Here is a 16612-nt window from a genome sequence, read left to right as displayed (position 1 = left end):
GAAAGGATACCCATATTTCAGCTTTATTCACATTGTAAGGAGGAGGATAAAAGGCATATTGTTCATAAAAGGTTAATTCCAGCAGGACTTGGATTTGCCTGAGCTGTTCTACTGAAATAAGAAATGCACCTGTGTGGCACTGACCAATGGTAAAGGCATGAAACACACTAAGAGTGTTGTTTTATAACCATGGGTTTGAGGAGTGTGGGGTGCTTTGTACCAGCTTGTCAGCTTTATTGGTAACAAGGTTGATCATTTGCACCTGATCTTGGGGAACCTCCCCACCAAGAGCTCTGCTGTTGAAGCTGGCTATGTAACAAGGATATGCTTACATAAACAGCTGCGTACAAGAATCCTGGGCTGAGATTCCATTTTGTGCTCTTTGGTTCTGAGGTATACTGTGCACACATCAGTGGTTTCTGATCTAAAAGAAGTGCTTATTGCCAGGGCTTTTATAGAGAGAGACAACAACTGAAGCTCACACCTGGCTACTCCAGACCCCCTCGCTATGACAGCTTTTGGCTGTGATGCATATCCTTAATGCTGTTGCTATATTGCATCCTTTTTTTCCTGCCCTAAACTATGAATTTGCAAGCATTGACACTTGAGGTTTAGCAATGGAACTGTTTAGCTGCCATACTTATCATAGCATCTGGAGAAGGAAATACACCATACTATGAGATGCCTTCCATTTGCCTTTGTTTATAGCCACGATTTGCTCTAAAGACTTTCAGATTCTCTTCATTAGACATACTAACCCTTGTCTTTATGAATTCTTACTCCCAAACTTTGTTTTATACTTTAGAAAGGCCTTCCCCTCCCCCCCCCAAAAAGAGACATTGCACTCTTTTCTTCTGCTTATCTTATGGTGGTTTACGCTTAATGTGACTGATATCATAATGAATATATAAATCAGTGGACATTAGCCTTTAGCATGAATCAGAATCACCTAGGAAGCTTGCTAAAAATGGAGATTCTAAAGGTCCACTCAGTGGATTTGAAGGAGGGTAAGGAGTTCACATTTTCAACAAAGTCCTCTGGTGATTCTGACATGTGGTAGATTAGCACACTTTAAAAACACACATGAATAAAATGAGATAGGGCTAAATTTGTGGTACAAACCCTTCTACATGGTATTTCATTTGGAACTGCAATTCCAAACCCTGCTAGAGAAGTAGAGCCCACAGTTATTTATCTAGACTGTGATTGATGTGGGGCAAGAACTCCTAACTCAGCTATTATTATTTAGAATATTTTTAAATAACCTATTACTTGTCAGGCACTGTGCTAGGCATTAGAAGTACCAGAATGGAAAGGTCAGACTGTGCTTTGCGAAGCAGAGTCCAATGTAGTATTTCCCAATGTTTTAAAAACTTCAGCCCACAATCAGAAATACAACCAGTTTTTCATCACAACTCAGGGTACACAACCATACATATATACATAACAGAAAGACAAATTTCACAAACAATACTCACCCTTCCTACCCACAATGTAGTCTGATATTTACTATTTGGCTCTAATCAATTCTATTCTACCCTACTTCATTAAAAAATTGTGGGTCTTGACTCACTGAATTTGTTTCAGGCTCTACTAACGCAGGGGGTGTGGAACTGAAGTTTGACAAACACAGGTCTATTTAATAATCTGTGATGTGTATCTTATGTAACACATATATTTATCCTTCTAGGCAAATATTTCATGTGAAAGTGGAAGTGAGGAGGCTAAGTATAGAGTCTCCTTATAAACCAGTGCTTCTCAAACTGTAATGTGCACAGAAATCACCTGCACATCTTATTAAAATGAGGATTCTAATTCAGTAGGTCCGGGATGGGGACCTGAGAGTCTGAATTTCTAACTATCTATCACATGATGCTGATGCAGTGGTCCGTGGACCACTATTTGAGTAGCGATGCTCTAAAGACCACAAGTGTGGGTAGGTGTGCTAACCTTGTAAGGTGGGTCCTGGAAGGAGTTTCCTAGGAGATAATTTCCTCTAAGGAAAGAGGAACAAGCAAACAAGGCACTGACAGAGGAGAAAAACAGTGTGTGCCACTCAAATTTTATCCCAGCCTCCCATATCTGAATCTGATGGAGAAATGTCTGCATGCAAGAACAAACTTTCAAAGCAACAAACATAAAGGATTGTTTTGCTAAAAAAATCTGAAATCCATTGGGGCGGAAGCATCACTGAGGTGTTACCCACTTGGGTAAGCATAACTCTAAGGAAAAAGTCTTTATCTTCACTTCTACAGGTGTCATAGGGTGAGGCAGGTTTGGGGCTCACTGGGGACTCCAGGGAAATCAATTGGGGTTTGTCACCCTGGAGACAGCAGCCCATCAGCTGCAGTGGGGGCCTTAATGGAGTGCAGGACTCCTGAGAAGGGACACAGTGCCCAGGAGACACAGCAGTACCTAGGGGAGGGTGGCACCCACCTTGCTTATTCCTAAGCACAGGTGAGATGTACCTTAACCCTCTTCCAAGTGTCTGATGGGGTCCTGGTCCTGCTAGAGTAGGGAAAAAGGTAGAAGCCAGCCCAACATAGCTCATGTATTCAGTACTTCATCTAATTCACTTGGCAATCCTGTGAGGCAAGTATTATCCCAATTTCATAGATGACAAGACTGTTCTTTACGGCAATGAATCTGTTATAACTGCCAGGTTTATTCCTCCAGATATGAGTCAAGAGGTAATGTGAGTTTTACATATCATTTTAAGTTCTGACAATAAGAATTTTAAGTGTCTCCACTGCCTTCATAAACTCACTGAACAGGTGTACAGTTTCCCTTTTTTATATTTTAGTATTTCCTTATGAGAAAAGTAATCTGTGTTCTTTAGGAAAAAATAAACAGATGAGCAGAAAGAAGACAAAGAAAATAAATCACCCACAGTCTCACAACTCCAAAAACCACTGTTAACCTTTTAGTGAATAAAACTATTTTTCCTGTGCATAGATGTACTACATAAATTTCTTTTTTTACAAAAGTGGACTGATTCTGTAGATGCTACTGTAAGCTGCTTTATTTTTCCAAGAATCATAACGTCTTTGCAATGCACAAGGGTGAAAATCCCCTACTGATAGAGCACTGTAGTTGGATCAAAAGGCTGCTGGTAACAAGAGTGACACCTTTAGCCTAAGGTTAAAGCACAGGGCCTGGCCCATGCAGGCCAGAGTACTACACAAAAGGAATGTCTTCGAAGCCCCTTTGTGGGGCCCTGCAACCACCCCTGAGTTCCCTTGGGCCCCTCGGGTGGAAGGGGTCCTGTAAGCTTTTTTGCATCCACATAAAGCCCCCCAATTTCTGTCTGGTTTTCTTCACCTCATCCTCCACCCTAGCCATCTCATCAAATTCTCTTATCATCTCCTCATTGCTCAAATGCATATCGTGTATGGCCTCCTTATATTCCTTGAGGCACTGAGCCAGCCCCTTGTTGGTTTTTCTCTTGGCTTTCCTGGGTACATCATCCCCAGCTGGGCGCTTTCCTGCAGACCTTGGTTCGCTGGATGGCTTTTCTTCTTCTTTTGGCTTTCCCTCACTCACTAGTTTTCCTCCTTCTTTTGGCTTTCTCTGGCTCTCTGTCTTTCCCCCGCTCTCTGCTTTTCCTCCTTCTTTTGGCTTTGCCTCACTCTCTGGCTTCTCCTTATCCTTTAGTACTTCCTCATCTTTTGTCTTTCCCTTGTGATCTGTCTGTCCCTCCTTTTCTAACTTCTCCTTGTCTTCCAGACTACAAGCTACTTCGGGCTTTCTCATATCCAGTGGCTGTTCTTTGTTTCCCATCTTTCCTTGGTTCTCAAGCATTTCTTCATTTTCAGTGCAGAGGTTTTCCATGTTGAGATTTCCCCTCCTTACCCTGCCCTGCGGGTGAGGGGGAGAGGAGACAAAGGAGACTGAGGGTGGAATGCAGGTCTGGATAGTACTTGCATCTCGTCCCCTGTCAGGGTTCCCCTGACCAGCCTCGGCCTCCAAGTGTGCCTCCTGCCCACCCCTTTACCCCCATCACTCCTCCCACACACCAGAGCCAACCCTTTCCCTGGCAGGCCCTACCACCTTCCGCACCATCCTTCAGTGTGGCGGCGTGCGTGTCTATTATATGTGTGGTGGTGGGATGCGAGTGGGGCCCTCAAATTCTGCCCAGGCCATGCCCTCCACCCGCCTCCCCCGGGTCCCCGTCCGGGGCCCCTCCCCGCTTTCACTGACCTGCAGGGATTCTGGACAGCTTCCTCCTTTTCTAGCCTAGCAGAGTGCTGGGAACAGACACGAAGACCTGCAGACAGAGAGCAGACAGGGGCAGGGGCTGCACGCTCAGGGCACTGAGGTTTCTTTTCTGAGTCCGAGCCCTCATCATCCAACGTTTCCCTCTCCTATTTCCCCTGCATCCCAGCCGCCATTACCTTTCAGGCCTCGGGCGCCAGACCAGGATGCTTTCCAAACTGCTTGGGTCTCTGTGTCCCCCTCCCCTGCAGGCAACCCGCCCCCACCCCCCGCGCTTTTCGCGGAGGTCGCTATTTCCTCATAGGCGCAGAGTGTGAGAGGGGTTATTGGCAGAACGTGTCTACGTTTCACTGTCGCACTGCGGGGGCGCCCCCTCCCCTCCCCATCGCAGGCTCGAAAATAGATGGAGGGCGCAGAGGAGGGGCGTCGAGGAGAAGGCGGCGGGGCCCGCTGCAGGGTCGTCCCTCCCTCCCCACTGCCCGCGCCCCGTCCCCCTCCTCACCCATCTCCTGGACCCCTTCGTCGGCCCCTCCCCGCTGCTCCCGGATCCTACTCCCACCCACCTCCAGCCCTGCCCCTGGCTGCCGGCAGCGCCCACCTCCACACTGACCTGCGGGCCCGGGACCGCCTCGGGCTCGCCGAAGCCCGCTCGCCCCTCGCCCGCCGCCCGGGCAGCTCCGGGAGCCGGTTTGCCGCCGGCGACGGGACCGCAGGGCGGCGGGCGGGTGCGCGGGCTGCTGCCCACGTCGGCGCCCGGCCGGTCACGTGAGCGCCGCGTCACCTGGCTCGGCCCCCGCCCCGCCCCCCCACCCCATCCCCGAGGGACCGGCAGCTGTGGACCGTGGCGGGGGCGTGGGGGGTGCGGGTGGCCAAGAGGGAGTCACCGAGAGAGCAGGAGGGAGGCGACTTCCTTATCGCAGGTACTTTACCTGCTCATCTCAGGTCCTTGCGCAGCATCCCTCTGAGATGCTCATGATCCCTGGGTGTGACAGCTGATCACAGGAAGGGTACCTGACTTGACCAAGAGCGCTCAGCAACTGAGCCCCACAGCCCGCTTTCAGGACCGGCTTGGCCTAACTCCAGGGCCCAGGTGGTGGTGCCCACTAGGAAGCTGCGCTGCCACCTTGAGTGGCGGTGTTCCTGAGCTTCCTCTCTCCTGGGTGATCTCTGTTCACTTCCCTCCAAGCACAGATGATTCCCAGATTTCTTCTCCAGGCTGTTGCCTCCCCGGACCTCAGACCCTCTTTGTCAACTGTCTATTGGACACCACTGCCTGAATGTCCCTCAGGGGCCTCGAAATCTTTATACCCCAAACTACTTTCACCAACTTCGTTCTCGCCTTCTCCATTTACTTCTCTTCACTTTGGAAACTTACACTCCATCAGTTCTGACCTGTTCTCGTCTAGAGAGAATGCCAGGCAGCTAAAAAAAAAGAAAGCATTAAAATATTTTTAAAAATGGGCCACAGATGCACAGACCCATCAAAACCCTTGGTTCACAACACTCCTAAGTAACCCATGCTTGTCCCTCTTCTTTCTCTTCCCTTCCCTTTCTTTTTCTCTTTCACATTTCTGAAGCCACCACTCAACCCAAGAACTGGAAAATTGCCAGTATTGTAGTTTCTACAGTGTAGTGCCATATATTTGGTTTTGATGCTATGACTATACTACGTCTTGGTTTGGATCTCTTTAAGTTTGTCCTGATAGAGTTGAACTTCTTGGATACGTGGTGTGGACCTTAAACAAATAGGCAATCAGTTATTTCTCCAGCCAAAATGGATTTACTCAGGATCAGCAAATAATTGCAATTTGAGGTCTGCAACTATGGTAAGCCACATGCAAGTCCCCAACAACAAGGGAGGAGAAACTCTTTTATAGAAAGGAAAAGGATGTTTGGAGGGCTATTGTAAACAGAGTCCCTTGGCAGAGACTGGGAGTCTGGTGTAGCAGCTTTTCATTGGCTAAGTTGTGAGAGTCTCTCATTGGCTGAGCTTCTTGCTGGTGAAGAAAGGAAGCAGTCATCTCCCTATTGGGCTCTTCCATCATTTAGGGCATGAGAGCTCCCCCTTTGGCCTCCTGACTCCATTTTAATGAGTTTTCTCTTTATTAATTTCTACACTTTGCCCTTTTGCTCAAGATCTTTCTCTGAAGGCATCGCTGATCAAGAGTCTGGGTTTTCCAGTTTCAGCAGCATTTTGTCCCTCCATGCCAGGAAGAACCTTAACTGGATGTCATGTCCCACATCAGAGTGAAAGTGCAGAGATTGGAAACCTACTGAGGTCACATTCAGGTAACAAGGAGGAGGAGGAGAGAGAACTCTCAGGCATTTATCTTTTCCAAAGTCCATATGTTATCAAGATCATACATATTGGAGATCATCAGAAGCGTTATGTTATCATCAAAAGTTTGGCAGACAAAATTCCAACAGACTTGCTCTGACATCTTGCATAAGCTTCCTCATCAGATGTTGTCTGCTTCAATCCTGGGAAATCTTTACTTTCAGGTCACCAGATGATGTGCAGTCCCAGTCAGAGTTTGGTGCTTTCTTTAGGTATGTCCTGCGAATTCAAGTCTATCCCCTGGAATTTTGTGGTGCAAGGGTTATTTAACAGTACCTGAATGGGGACTTTTCAACAAGGTTGAAGAGAGTCCTTCTGGAGGTGTCTTTTCTAATAGATGAAATCTCCAGGTTGCAAAATGTGATGCTTAAGCTCTTCGTCTCCCTGGAGCTCACTGTGAAAAGATGCTGTACCAAAACATGATTATTTTTGATAGAAGTAATTAGGCCTTTGCAGTATTGGAGTATATCTCCTTATATGAACTGTGGATCAAAAGATGCATGAGCCAAGTTCATTGAGCATCCTGTGGCTATCTCAAAGGATGAGAGTTTAGAGGTCCAAAAGTGGTGGATCTGAGATTTAAAAGAACCAACAGCAATGACTTTAGCCAAGTTTTTGGGAGGATTTCCAGAAGCTTAGCCAATTGAATCTTAATAATGCTGTTAGTGTGCTCGACTAAGCCAGAAAATCGAGGGTGGTAAGCACACTGAAAGTGTTGTAAAACTGGCCAAACAGTGCAGACTTGTTGAAGTACCTCATCAGTAAAATGGGTTCCTTGATCACTATGAAGCTGGAGAGGAGTTTCCCAGGTAGAGATAATCCTTTCCAAAAGAACTTTAGCCACAGAAGAGACAATAGCCTCTCTGCTAGGGAAGGTTTCAGTTCAGCGAGAAAACATACAGATCATGACTAAAATGTATTTATATCCATGAGACGGGGAAGTTGTATGAAATCCATTTGTCAAACCTTGAATGGTTCCTTAGGCAGTTTAAAATGTCCAGGAGCAGTATGAACAGGCTTCCTTGGATTTTATTTTAAACAAATGGGACAAGTGAGGTAGGAACGTTTTGCAACCTTGTTAATTCCCCACCAATATTGCTTCCTGAATGTCATCATTTTGTGAGTTGACCAATGGTTTAATGCATGTACGGTGATTAGGAGTGGGAATTTTAGAGTCTCCAGTAGGACTGGGTTGTTATTTGGTCCACATCATAGCTTTTTCTTTTTATCAAACCAATAATTGTTGAATTCCCAATCTTATTTTTGCTTTTCTGAGGCCAATTTTTGGGCTTCTCTAGTCAATTTTTCTAAGTTATTATTTGAAGAAATATTCCTTTGGACCATGACAGAGGTTTAGTTGCTTGTTGGTTCGTTTAATAGTTGCATTCCTTGTGGAAATGTCAGCAAGATGTTTACCTTTAGCTTCCAGGGAGTGAAGTTTAGAATTACCCAGGATCTTAATAATAGCTAAATTAGTAGGTCATCCAATAATTCCTGAACAAAGGGGCCATTTTTAATTTTGTTTCTGCTGGAATTAGGAAAGCCATGTGGCTTCCACAAAATTCCAAAATCGTGAGCAACTTTGAAAGCATATCTACTATCAGATGTTTTCAGTTTTGCCCTTGGCTAAAGTACAAGCCAGTGTAAGATCATATAACTCAGCCTGTTGGGCCAAAGTAGCCATAGGTCAAGGTGCTGCCTCAACAATATCAAAGGGAGTTGCAATAGCATACCTGGCACAGTATTTGCCATTATCACCCTTTAAATAAGAACCATCAGTGAGCCATGAGAAATCAGCATTATCCAAAGGAGTTTCTGGCAGATCATCATGAGGAGTTAGGAGGTGATCTGTCAGTGTTAAGCAGTCACGGGGGACTTCATTGGTAGTGGAGGGGAGAAGAGTAGCAGGGTTAAGGTTATGACGACGTAAAGAGTTATGTGAGGAGCAGTTAACAAAATGATTTTGTAGGAGGTAAGGCAGATGACTGGAAAGTTTTGAGTGTGGTGAGAACTCAGGAGTGTTTCTATTGCATGGGGTACAAAAATGGTTAAAGAGGATCCCACAAAAATTTTCTCAGTGGCTTTAACCAAAAGGGCAGAGGCAGTAATGGCTTTAAGGCTAGAGGGGTATCCCTATGCCGTAGGGTCCAGTTGCTGGCTATAATAGCCTATGGGTCAATAGTTGTCCCTGTGTTTTTGGGTGGGTACCCCAAGGGTATTCCCTTCCTTTTCATATACGAAAAGGTAAACAGGGAACTCGATAATTGGAATGTCCAAGGGAAGATGGGTTCACCAAACACTCCTTTTAGTCTTTAAAGGCTATGTGGTCCTGTTCTTCCCATAAAACTGACTCAAGGTTGTTTTTCTTTAGTAAAACATAAAGAAATTTGGCCATAAGAGAGAAATTTGGAATCCAATTTCAACAATAACCAAGTAGCCCAAGAAAACCTTGCAGTTGGTGCTTAGTTTTGGGTTTAGGGAAACTTAGGAGACCATGAAGCCTATCCAGATCTAGATGTAGCTCCTGTTCTGATAGCAGATGCTATAAATATCGAACCTAGATTTGAGCAAACTGCAATATCTCCTTGGTGACCTTATGTCCCTTTAAGGTTAAAAGCTTTAGCATGTGGTTGTTGTCTTCCTGTGAGGAGGATTGGGAGGGAGAGAAAAGAAGCAAATCGTCCACATGTTGCAAAAAAGTAGAACCTCTAGAGAACTTTATAATATCCAGATTAGCCTTCAGGATTTGAGAAAAGTAAGAAGGGCTCTCAGTAAGACCAGAGGCATTACTGTCTAGGTGAATTGCTTGCTTCCAAAGTGAAGGCAAAAAGGTATTGACTAGCTTCATCAACAGCAATACTAAAGATTGCACTGCATAAATCAACTACAATGAAAAATTAACTTCCTGTGGGAATGGATGTTAGTAGTGGATGAGGGTTAGGAACAACAGGTTGTCGAGGGATAACAATGCTATTTATTACTCAGAATTTCCAGACAAACCTCCATTCTTGGCCCTTCTGTTTTCTTACAGGTAAAATAGGAGTATTACAGGGACTAGTACAAGGGATAATGAGGCCTTGAGCCTTGTCATCTTCTATTATGGGCTTTGTATCTTAAAAGGATTCCTTACATGGTATTGATTAATTCTGGGGAGAAATGCACTGTAAGTTTTAGCAACTTATCACTGTAAGTTTAACTGAACTGGTCTTTGGACAGAGTTACTTTCAATGTCTAGAGCCAACAAAAGAAAAAATAAATAAATATATTTTCCCAGTCTTTGCAGATGAGCTCTGAGTGGAACTTTCTGCTTTTTTTTTTGCTGAGGAAGATTGTCCCTGAGCTAACATCTGTGCCAATCTTCCTCTATTTTGTATGTGGGTCGTTGCCACAGCATGACTTGACAAGTGGTATCAGTCCACACCTGGGATCCAAACCCATGTACATAGGCTGCTGAAGTGGAGTGCCCCAGACTTAACCACTATGCCACGAGGCTGGACCCTCTGTTTAGTATTTCTTATGGAACAGTACTATTATTTAAAAATTCTCTCAGTATTTTTTATCTGGGAATGTCTTAATTAATTCATAATTTTTAAAGAAAAGTTTGCTTGTTAGAATATTGTGGTTGACACGTCATTTTCTGTCCACACACTGAAGATGATATTCCACTGTCTTCTGACCTCCATAATTTCTGATTAGAAGTCAGCTGTAGATTAGTGTTTTTCATCAAATTTGTAAGTTTTGGCTATTATAACTTCAAATGTATTTTCTTACTATTTTCTCTTTCTCTTCTCTTTCTGGGATTCCCATTATGTCTGTGTTGGTATGCTTGATGATGTTCCAGGGTTCTCTGTGTCTCTGTATACTTTTCTTCATTTTTATTGATTTTTTTGTTCCTCTGACTCAAAATATCTATTTATCTATCTTCAAGTTGACTGATCCTTTCTTCAGCTAGCTCAAATCCATCACTGAGATGCTCTAGTGAATTTCACATTCCAGTTATTTTCTATTCAATGGGGAAAATACAGTATTTTCAACAAATGGTGGTGGGAAAACTGAATATCCACATGCAAAAAAATAAAGTTGGACCCTTACCTTACACCATTTACAAAAATTAATTCAAAGTGGATCAAAGAGCTCAACATAAGAACTAAAACTTTGAAAATCTTGCAATAAAAAGATGGGAAAAAGTTCATGTCGTTGGATATAGCAGTGATTTCTTGAATATGACACCCAAAGCATAGGCAACAAAAAAAAAAATTAGATAAATTGGTGCTATGGACTGAATGTTTGTGTCCCATCAAAGATTCACATGCTGAAACATGCTAGAAAAAGCCAATATTTCCCTGAAGAGATTGTTAAACTCAATTGTGATGAGGGCTCAGAAAAGAAAGAGGAGTGCCTGCGATAAAGTTTCCATCTTCTTAGAGAATAATACATAAATAATCATGTACTGAATATTAGTAGAAATATGCGTGGTAAAGGCCATTCTGGGAGGTCTCAGATGGAAATGAGGAACATGTTATTGGACAATGGAGAAAAGGCAAACTTTGTTATAAAGTGGCAAATAACTTGGCTGAATTATGTTCATATTTTGGTGTTTTGTGGAGGGTATTTGAGAGCAGAAAAAGTGGATATTTAGCTGAGGAGATTTCTAAGCAAAGTGTTAGGAGAGCAGCTTGGTTCCTCCTGACTGCTTATAGTAAAATGTGAGAAGAGAGAAACAGTTGAAGAAAGAATTGTTAAGTTAAAAGGAACTAGAACTTAAAGATTTGGAAAATTCTCAGCCTATCCATATGGCAAAAAAATGAGAAAGCAAATTCTAAGGTGTGATGAACAACTGTTGGATAAGGATATTAGTATGAGTGTGAACTACAGATATAATTAGCCACTGTAGCAGGAATAGGGCCAGTTTGAACTAAAGAGAATGGAGATTGGATGGAATGAAGGAAGCTTTTGAACTTCTTAGATTTTATAGGACAGAATGATAAAGCTATTCAGCTATGAACTATACTATTCTTCAAGAAAAAGGAAGAATGGCCATGAAGGTGATTCATCAGGGACGCTATCTTAGTTTCAACAAGCCAGATGGCCTCTAACCAAAGCCATGGGGATGAGGCTGTCCAGAACCAGGGAGCACAGCTTCCACCTGGCAGAGCCCTGGAGACATGATCCCCGCCCAGCAGAGCTGATGTATGGGTGGGGACCCTGCAGAGAGTTGCTATGTGAGAAGAGCTGCCACAGAGCTGTGGCATGGGTAGCAGCACCCTGAGGAGCTGTGGTAATGATGTTGCTACCCCCAGAGGGCCTGTAGGGAAGAACATTGAGCCAAAGAAGATTATTCTAATGTCTTAAGATCTAGTTGGATTTGTCTTGCTAAGTTTTAGACTTGCTTGGGGCTCATAATCCATTTCTTCTCTCTTATTTCTCCCTTTAGAATGGGAACGTCTACCTTATGCCTGTCCCACTATTATATTTTGGAAGCACATAACTTATTTGGTTTCACAGGTTCACAGCTAGAGAGTAGTTTTGCATCAGGATGAGGCACACCTAGAATCTCAGCCATATTTCATTTAGATAATATTTAGATGAGATTTTGGACTTTTGGCTTTAAAGTTTATGTTAGAATTAGTTCTAATTTTTAGGGTTGTTGGGATGGAATAATTGTATTTTGCATGTGAGAAGGACATGAATTTTGTACCAGGGGTGGAATACTATGGACTGAATGTTTGGGTCCTCCAAAAATTCATATGTTGAAGCCCTAACCCCCAATATGTTGGTATTTGGAGATGGAATCTTTGTGAGGCAATCAGATTTTAGATGAGGTCATGAGGGTGAAGCCCCTATGATGGGATCACTGTTCTTATAAGAAGAGGAAAAGACCAGAGCTTTCTCTCTCTCCACCATGTAAACACATAGCAAGAACGTGGCCATCTGTAAACCAGAAAGAGGGCTCTCACCAGATGCTCAATCTTCCAGAAACTTGATCTTGGACATCTCAGGCTCCAGAACTGTGAGAAAAAATGTTTGTTGTTTAATTCACCAAGTCTATGGTATTTTGTTATAGCAGCCAGAACTGACTAAGACAATTGGAATTTGTCAAAATTAAATACTTTTGTGCATCAAGGAACACTATCAAGAGAATGAAAAAGCAACCTGCAGAATTGGGAAAAATATTTGCAAATCATATAACAGATAATGGGTTAATATTGGGACTATATAAAGGACTCCTATGACTCAACAACAACAACAACAACAACAACAACAAAAAGAACCCAACTGAAAAATGGGCAAAGAATTGAATAGACATTTCTTCAAGAAGATATGCAAATGGCCAAAGCATATAAAAAGATGCTCAATATCACTAATCATTAAAGAAATGCTAATTCAAACCACTGTGAGATATGATTTAATACCTATTATAAAAAATAGTTTATTATTTTAAAAAACTCAGAAAATAATGTGTTAGTGAGGATGCAGAGAAATTGAAACACTTGTACACTGCTAGTGGGAATGTAAATTGGTGCAGCTGCTGTGGAAAACATTATGGTGTTCATTAAAAAAAACATATAATTACTGTACGTTCCAGAAATTCCACTTCTAGGTATACAGATCTTCCTCAACTTACAGTGAGGTTATGTTCTGATAAACCCATTGTAAGTTGAAAATATCATACGTTGAAAATTTATTTAATACACCTAACCTATCAAATGTCATAGCTTAGTCTAGCCTACCTTAAACGTGCTCAAAACACTTACATTAGCCTACATTTGGACAAAATCATCTAACACAAAGCCTATTTTATAATATAGTGTTGAATATCTAATGTAATTTATTAAATACTGAAATTGAAAAACAGAATAGTTGTATTGGTACAGAATGGTTGTAAGTGTGTTGGTCGTTTGCCCTCATAATCGCATGGCTGACTGTGAGTTGCAGCTCACTGCTGTTACCAAACATCAAGAGATTATGGTACCTCATAGCACTAGCCCAGGGAAAGATCAAAATTCAAAATTTGAAGTACTATTTCTACTGAATGCATATCATTTTCACACCATCATAAAGGCAAAAAATTGTAGGTTGAACCATCTTAAGTTGGGGACTGTCTGTATGCCCAAAAGAATTGAGAGCAGAGACTTCAACAGATTTTGTACTTCCATGTTTATAGGAGTATTATTCACAATAGTCAAAAGGGAGAAGCAATCCAAATGTCCATTGAGAGATGAATAGATAAATAATGTGTACTATTCACATTCAATAGAATATGATTCAGCCTTAAAAAGGAATGGAATTCTGCTACATGCTATAATATGGGTGAACCTTGAAAAAATTACGCTAAGTTAAATAAACCAGACATAAAAAGACAAATACTGTATTATTTCACCTTTATAAGGTGCCTAGAATAGTCAAATTCATATAGACAAAGAGTAGAATAGTTACCAGGGGCTGTGGGGAGAGGGTAACGGGAAGTTCTTGTTTAATAGATACAGAATTTCAGTTTGAGATGATGAAGTTTCTGGAGATGAATAGTGGTGATGATTCCACAACTATGTGAATGTACTTAATGCCACTGAACTGTATACTTATAAATGGTTCAAATGTAATTTTTGTATTATGTATATTTTTTCCACCATAAAAAATCCAAAAAAGGACCGTTTTTAAAGTGAATAATTCAGTGGCATTTAGTACATTAACAATGCCATCTAACTACCACCTCTGTCTAGTTTCAAAACATTTCCATCACCCCAAAGTAAAACTCCTCACTCACTAAGAAGTTTCCCTCCTTCATCTTCTCCTCCAAGTCCCTGGCAACAACCAATGTGTGTTATATCTTGTATTGGTCTTCTAGGTCTGCCATGACGAAATACCACAAATTAGGCGCTTAAACAACAAAAATTAATTTCTCACAGTTCTGGAGGTTGGAATTCCAAGATCAAGTTGTCAGCAGGTTTGGTTTCTCCTGAGGCCTCTCCCCTTGGCTTGCAGATGGCTGTCTTATCACAATATCCTCACATGGCCTTTTTGTTGTGAGCGAATTCTCCTGGTGTCTCTTCCTCTTCTTACCAGAACATCAGGCCTATTTGATTGGAGCCCCACTGTTATGACCTCATTTAACCTTATCTACCTCCCTAAACACTCTGTCTCCAAATATAGTCATATTGGGGGTTAGAGCTTCAACCTATGAATTTGGGGAAACACAATTCAGTATATAACATTCCATCCTCTTGCCCCCCAATATTCATGTCCTTCTCATATGCAAAATACAAAATACATTCATCCTATTCCAACAGCCCTCAAAGTCTTAACCCATTCCAGCACCAACTCCAAGTCCAAATTCTCATCTAAATAACATCTAAAGCAAGTCTGGGTGAGACTGGAGGCATGATTCATCCTTAGGCAAGACTCTTTTACAGTTGTGAACCCATGAAACTAAAGAAGTTATGTGCTTCCAAATGCAATTGTGGGATAGGCATAAGATAGACATTTCCCCTCCAAAAGAGAGAAATCCAATATTATGAAGCTTTCACCTTATGTTTTCTTCTAAGTTTTTTAGCTCCTAGGTTTAAATTTTCATCCATTTTGAGATAATTTTTGTATATGGTATGAGGTAAGGGTCCAACCTCATTCTTTTGCATGCGGCTATACAGTTTTCCCAACACTATTTGTTGAAAAGACTGTCCTTTCCCCATTGAATGGTCTTGGCACCCTTGTTGAAAGTCATTTGACCATATATGTGCAGGTTTATTTCTGGGTTGTCTATTCTATTCCATCGGCCTATGTGTCTTTATGCCAGTACCACACTGTTTTGATTATTGTAGCCTTTGATATTTGTAGCTCTAATGAATTCTCCTGTAGAGCTTCCAGTGGGAAAACAGCTCTGCCCACATGTTGATTTCTGACTTCTGGTCTCCAGAACTATGAGAGAATAAATTTTTGTTGTGGTAATTTTTTTTACAGCAGCCATAGGAAACCAATACTAACAGTGAGCGACAGGGTCAGTGGCGAATGAGTATTTATTCCCTATTTTCACCTTATCACCTTTTCCCTGAGACAAGCAGATAAGCACTCTCTAGTTATTGGATAAATCCAAAATGGCTAGAACAGAGTCTCACAATTAAGGTTTTAAATGGGCAAGAGGAATGCAGTTTTTATTCATTTTATTGTTTATGTTACCCACATTGGAATGAGAGTGAAAAGCATTACATGGTCTTCAGTGGAGGAAATACATCTTATTAAGACTTACAGACGTTCCCCTTGAACTTTTATTTACTGTCTTGCTTACTTTAGAGAAGATTTAATATTTTTACATAAAAGTTATCAATTTTTCCCTTTATGGTTTCATCTTTTCTTATTTTTCTAATGCTCACTTCTCTATGCTCTTTTTCCTGAATCCAGATTAACATATTTTCTTTAATTTTATCGGTTTGTCCTTAATATATTTGAGATAAAAATGTATGGACGGGTAATTATCAAACTTTAGTGTTCATCAGAATCACCTGGGAGCTTGTTAACAATGCAGTTACCTGGGCTCTGTTACCAAAGAGTGGTTCTTGGGTGTGGGACAGGGATTCTGTGTTTTAAACAAGCCCTGCATGTGATTCTGAAGCATGTGACAGGCTAGCAAACTTGGAGGAACACTGACATATACTATCTTAAAAAGATCTCACGTGTTGATTTTGGGTGTAATTCCTCCTCTTTGATATGTCTTTCAGAAGATGTATATTCCAGATAAATGAAATGACTTCCTTAGGGTCACACAGTCAATCAGAGGTAGTGCAGAGAAAATAAACCAAAGATATTTTAGTCATAAATTATACTCACTTGTTCTCAACACTGCAAGTACATTAGACTCCCTGTGGGAGCTTTCACGATGTAATGATCCCTTGGTCTCACTTCTAATGAGTCTGATTCAATTGGGTGGGGGTGAGTCCTGAGCTCCACTTTAAAATCTCAGGTGATTCAGACCTGCAGCCAAGGTTGAGAACCTATGCACTAAAGATAACAGCATAAAAATAAGACAGTTGTCTGTTTAAAAAAGGCACAATATAATGGGCAAAAAAT

The 16612-nt window shown here is 41.8% G+C and overlaps 1 protein-coding gene across 1 annotated transcript; it reads right to left on the bottom strand.

Annotated features, from left to right (window-relative positions):
• Nucleotides 1–3104: 3104 nt before the first annotated feature.
• LOC124246052 (transcription elongation factor A protein-like 4) lies at nucleotides 3105–3846 on the bottom strand. The gene has a single exon (XM_046673971.1). It carries the CDS (start codon nucleotides 3829–3831, stop codon nucleotides 3178–3180), a length of 654 nt encoding a protein of 217 aa, XP_046529927.1. The 5' UTR covers nucleotides 3832–3846; the 3' UTR covers nucleotides 3105–3177.
• Between the last annotated feature and the right edge of the window lie 12766 nt (nucleotides 3847–16612).

The sequence above is a fragment of the Equus quagga genome, chromosome 10 (genome assembly GCF_021613505.1).
Source record: "Equus quagga isolate Etosha38 chromosome 10, UCLA_HA_Equagga_1.0, whole genome shotgun sequence".
Classification (NCBI taxonomy): Eukaryota; Metazoa; Chordata; class Mammalia; order Perissodactyla; family Equidae; genus Equus; species Equus quagga.
This window is presented reverse-complemented; position numbering and strand designations above follow the sequence as displayed.

Bases quoted from the DNA above. Each gene is read 5' to 3' on its own strand.
- LOC124246052 (XM_046673971.1), bottom strand. From the start codon at position 3,831: ATGGAAAACCTCTGCACTGAAAATGAAGAAATGCTTGAGAACCAAGGA.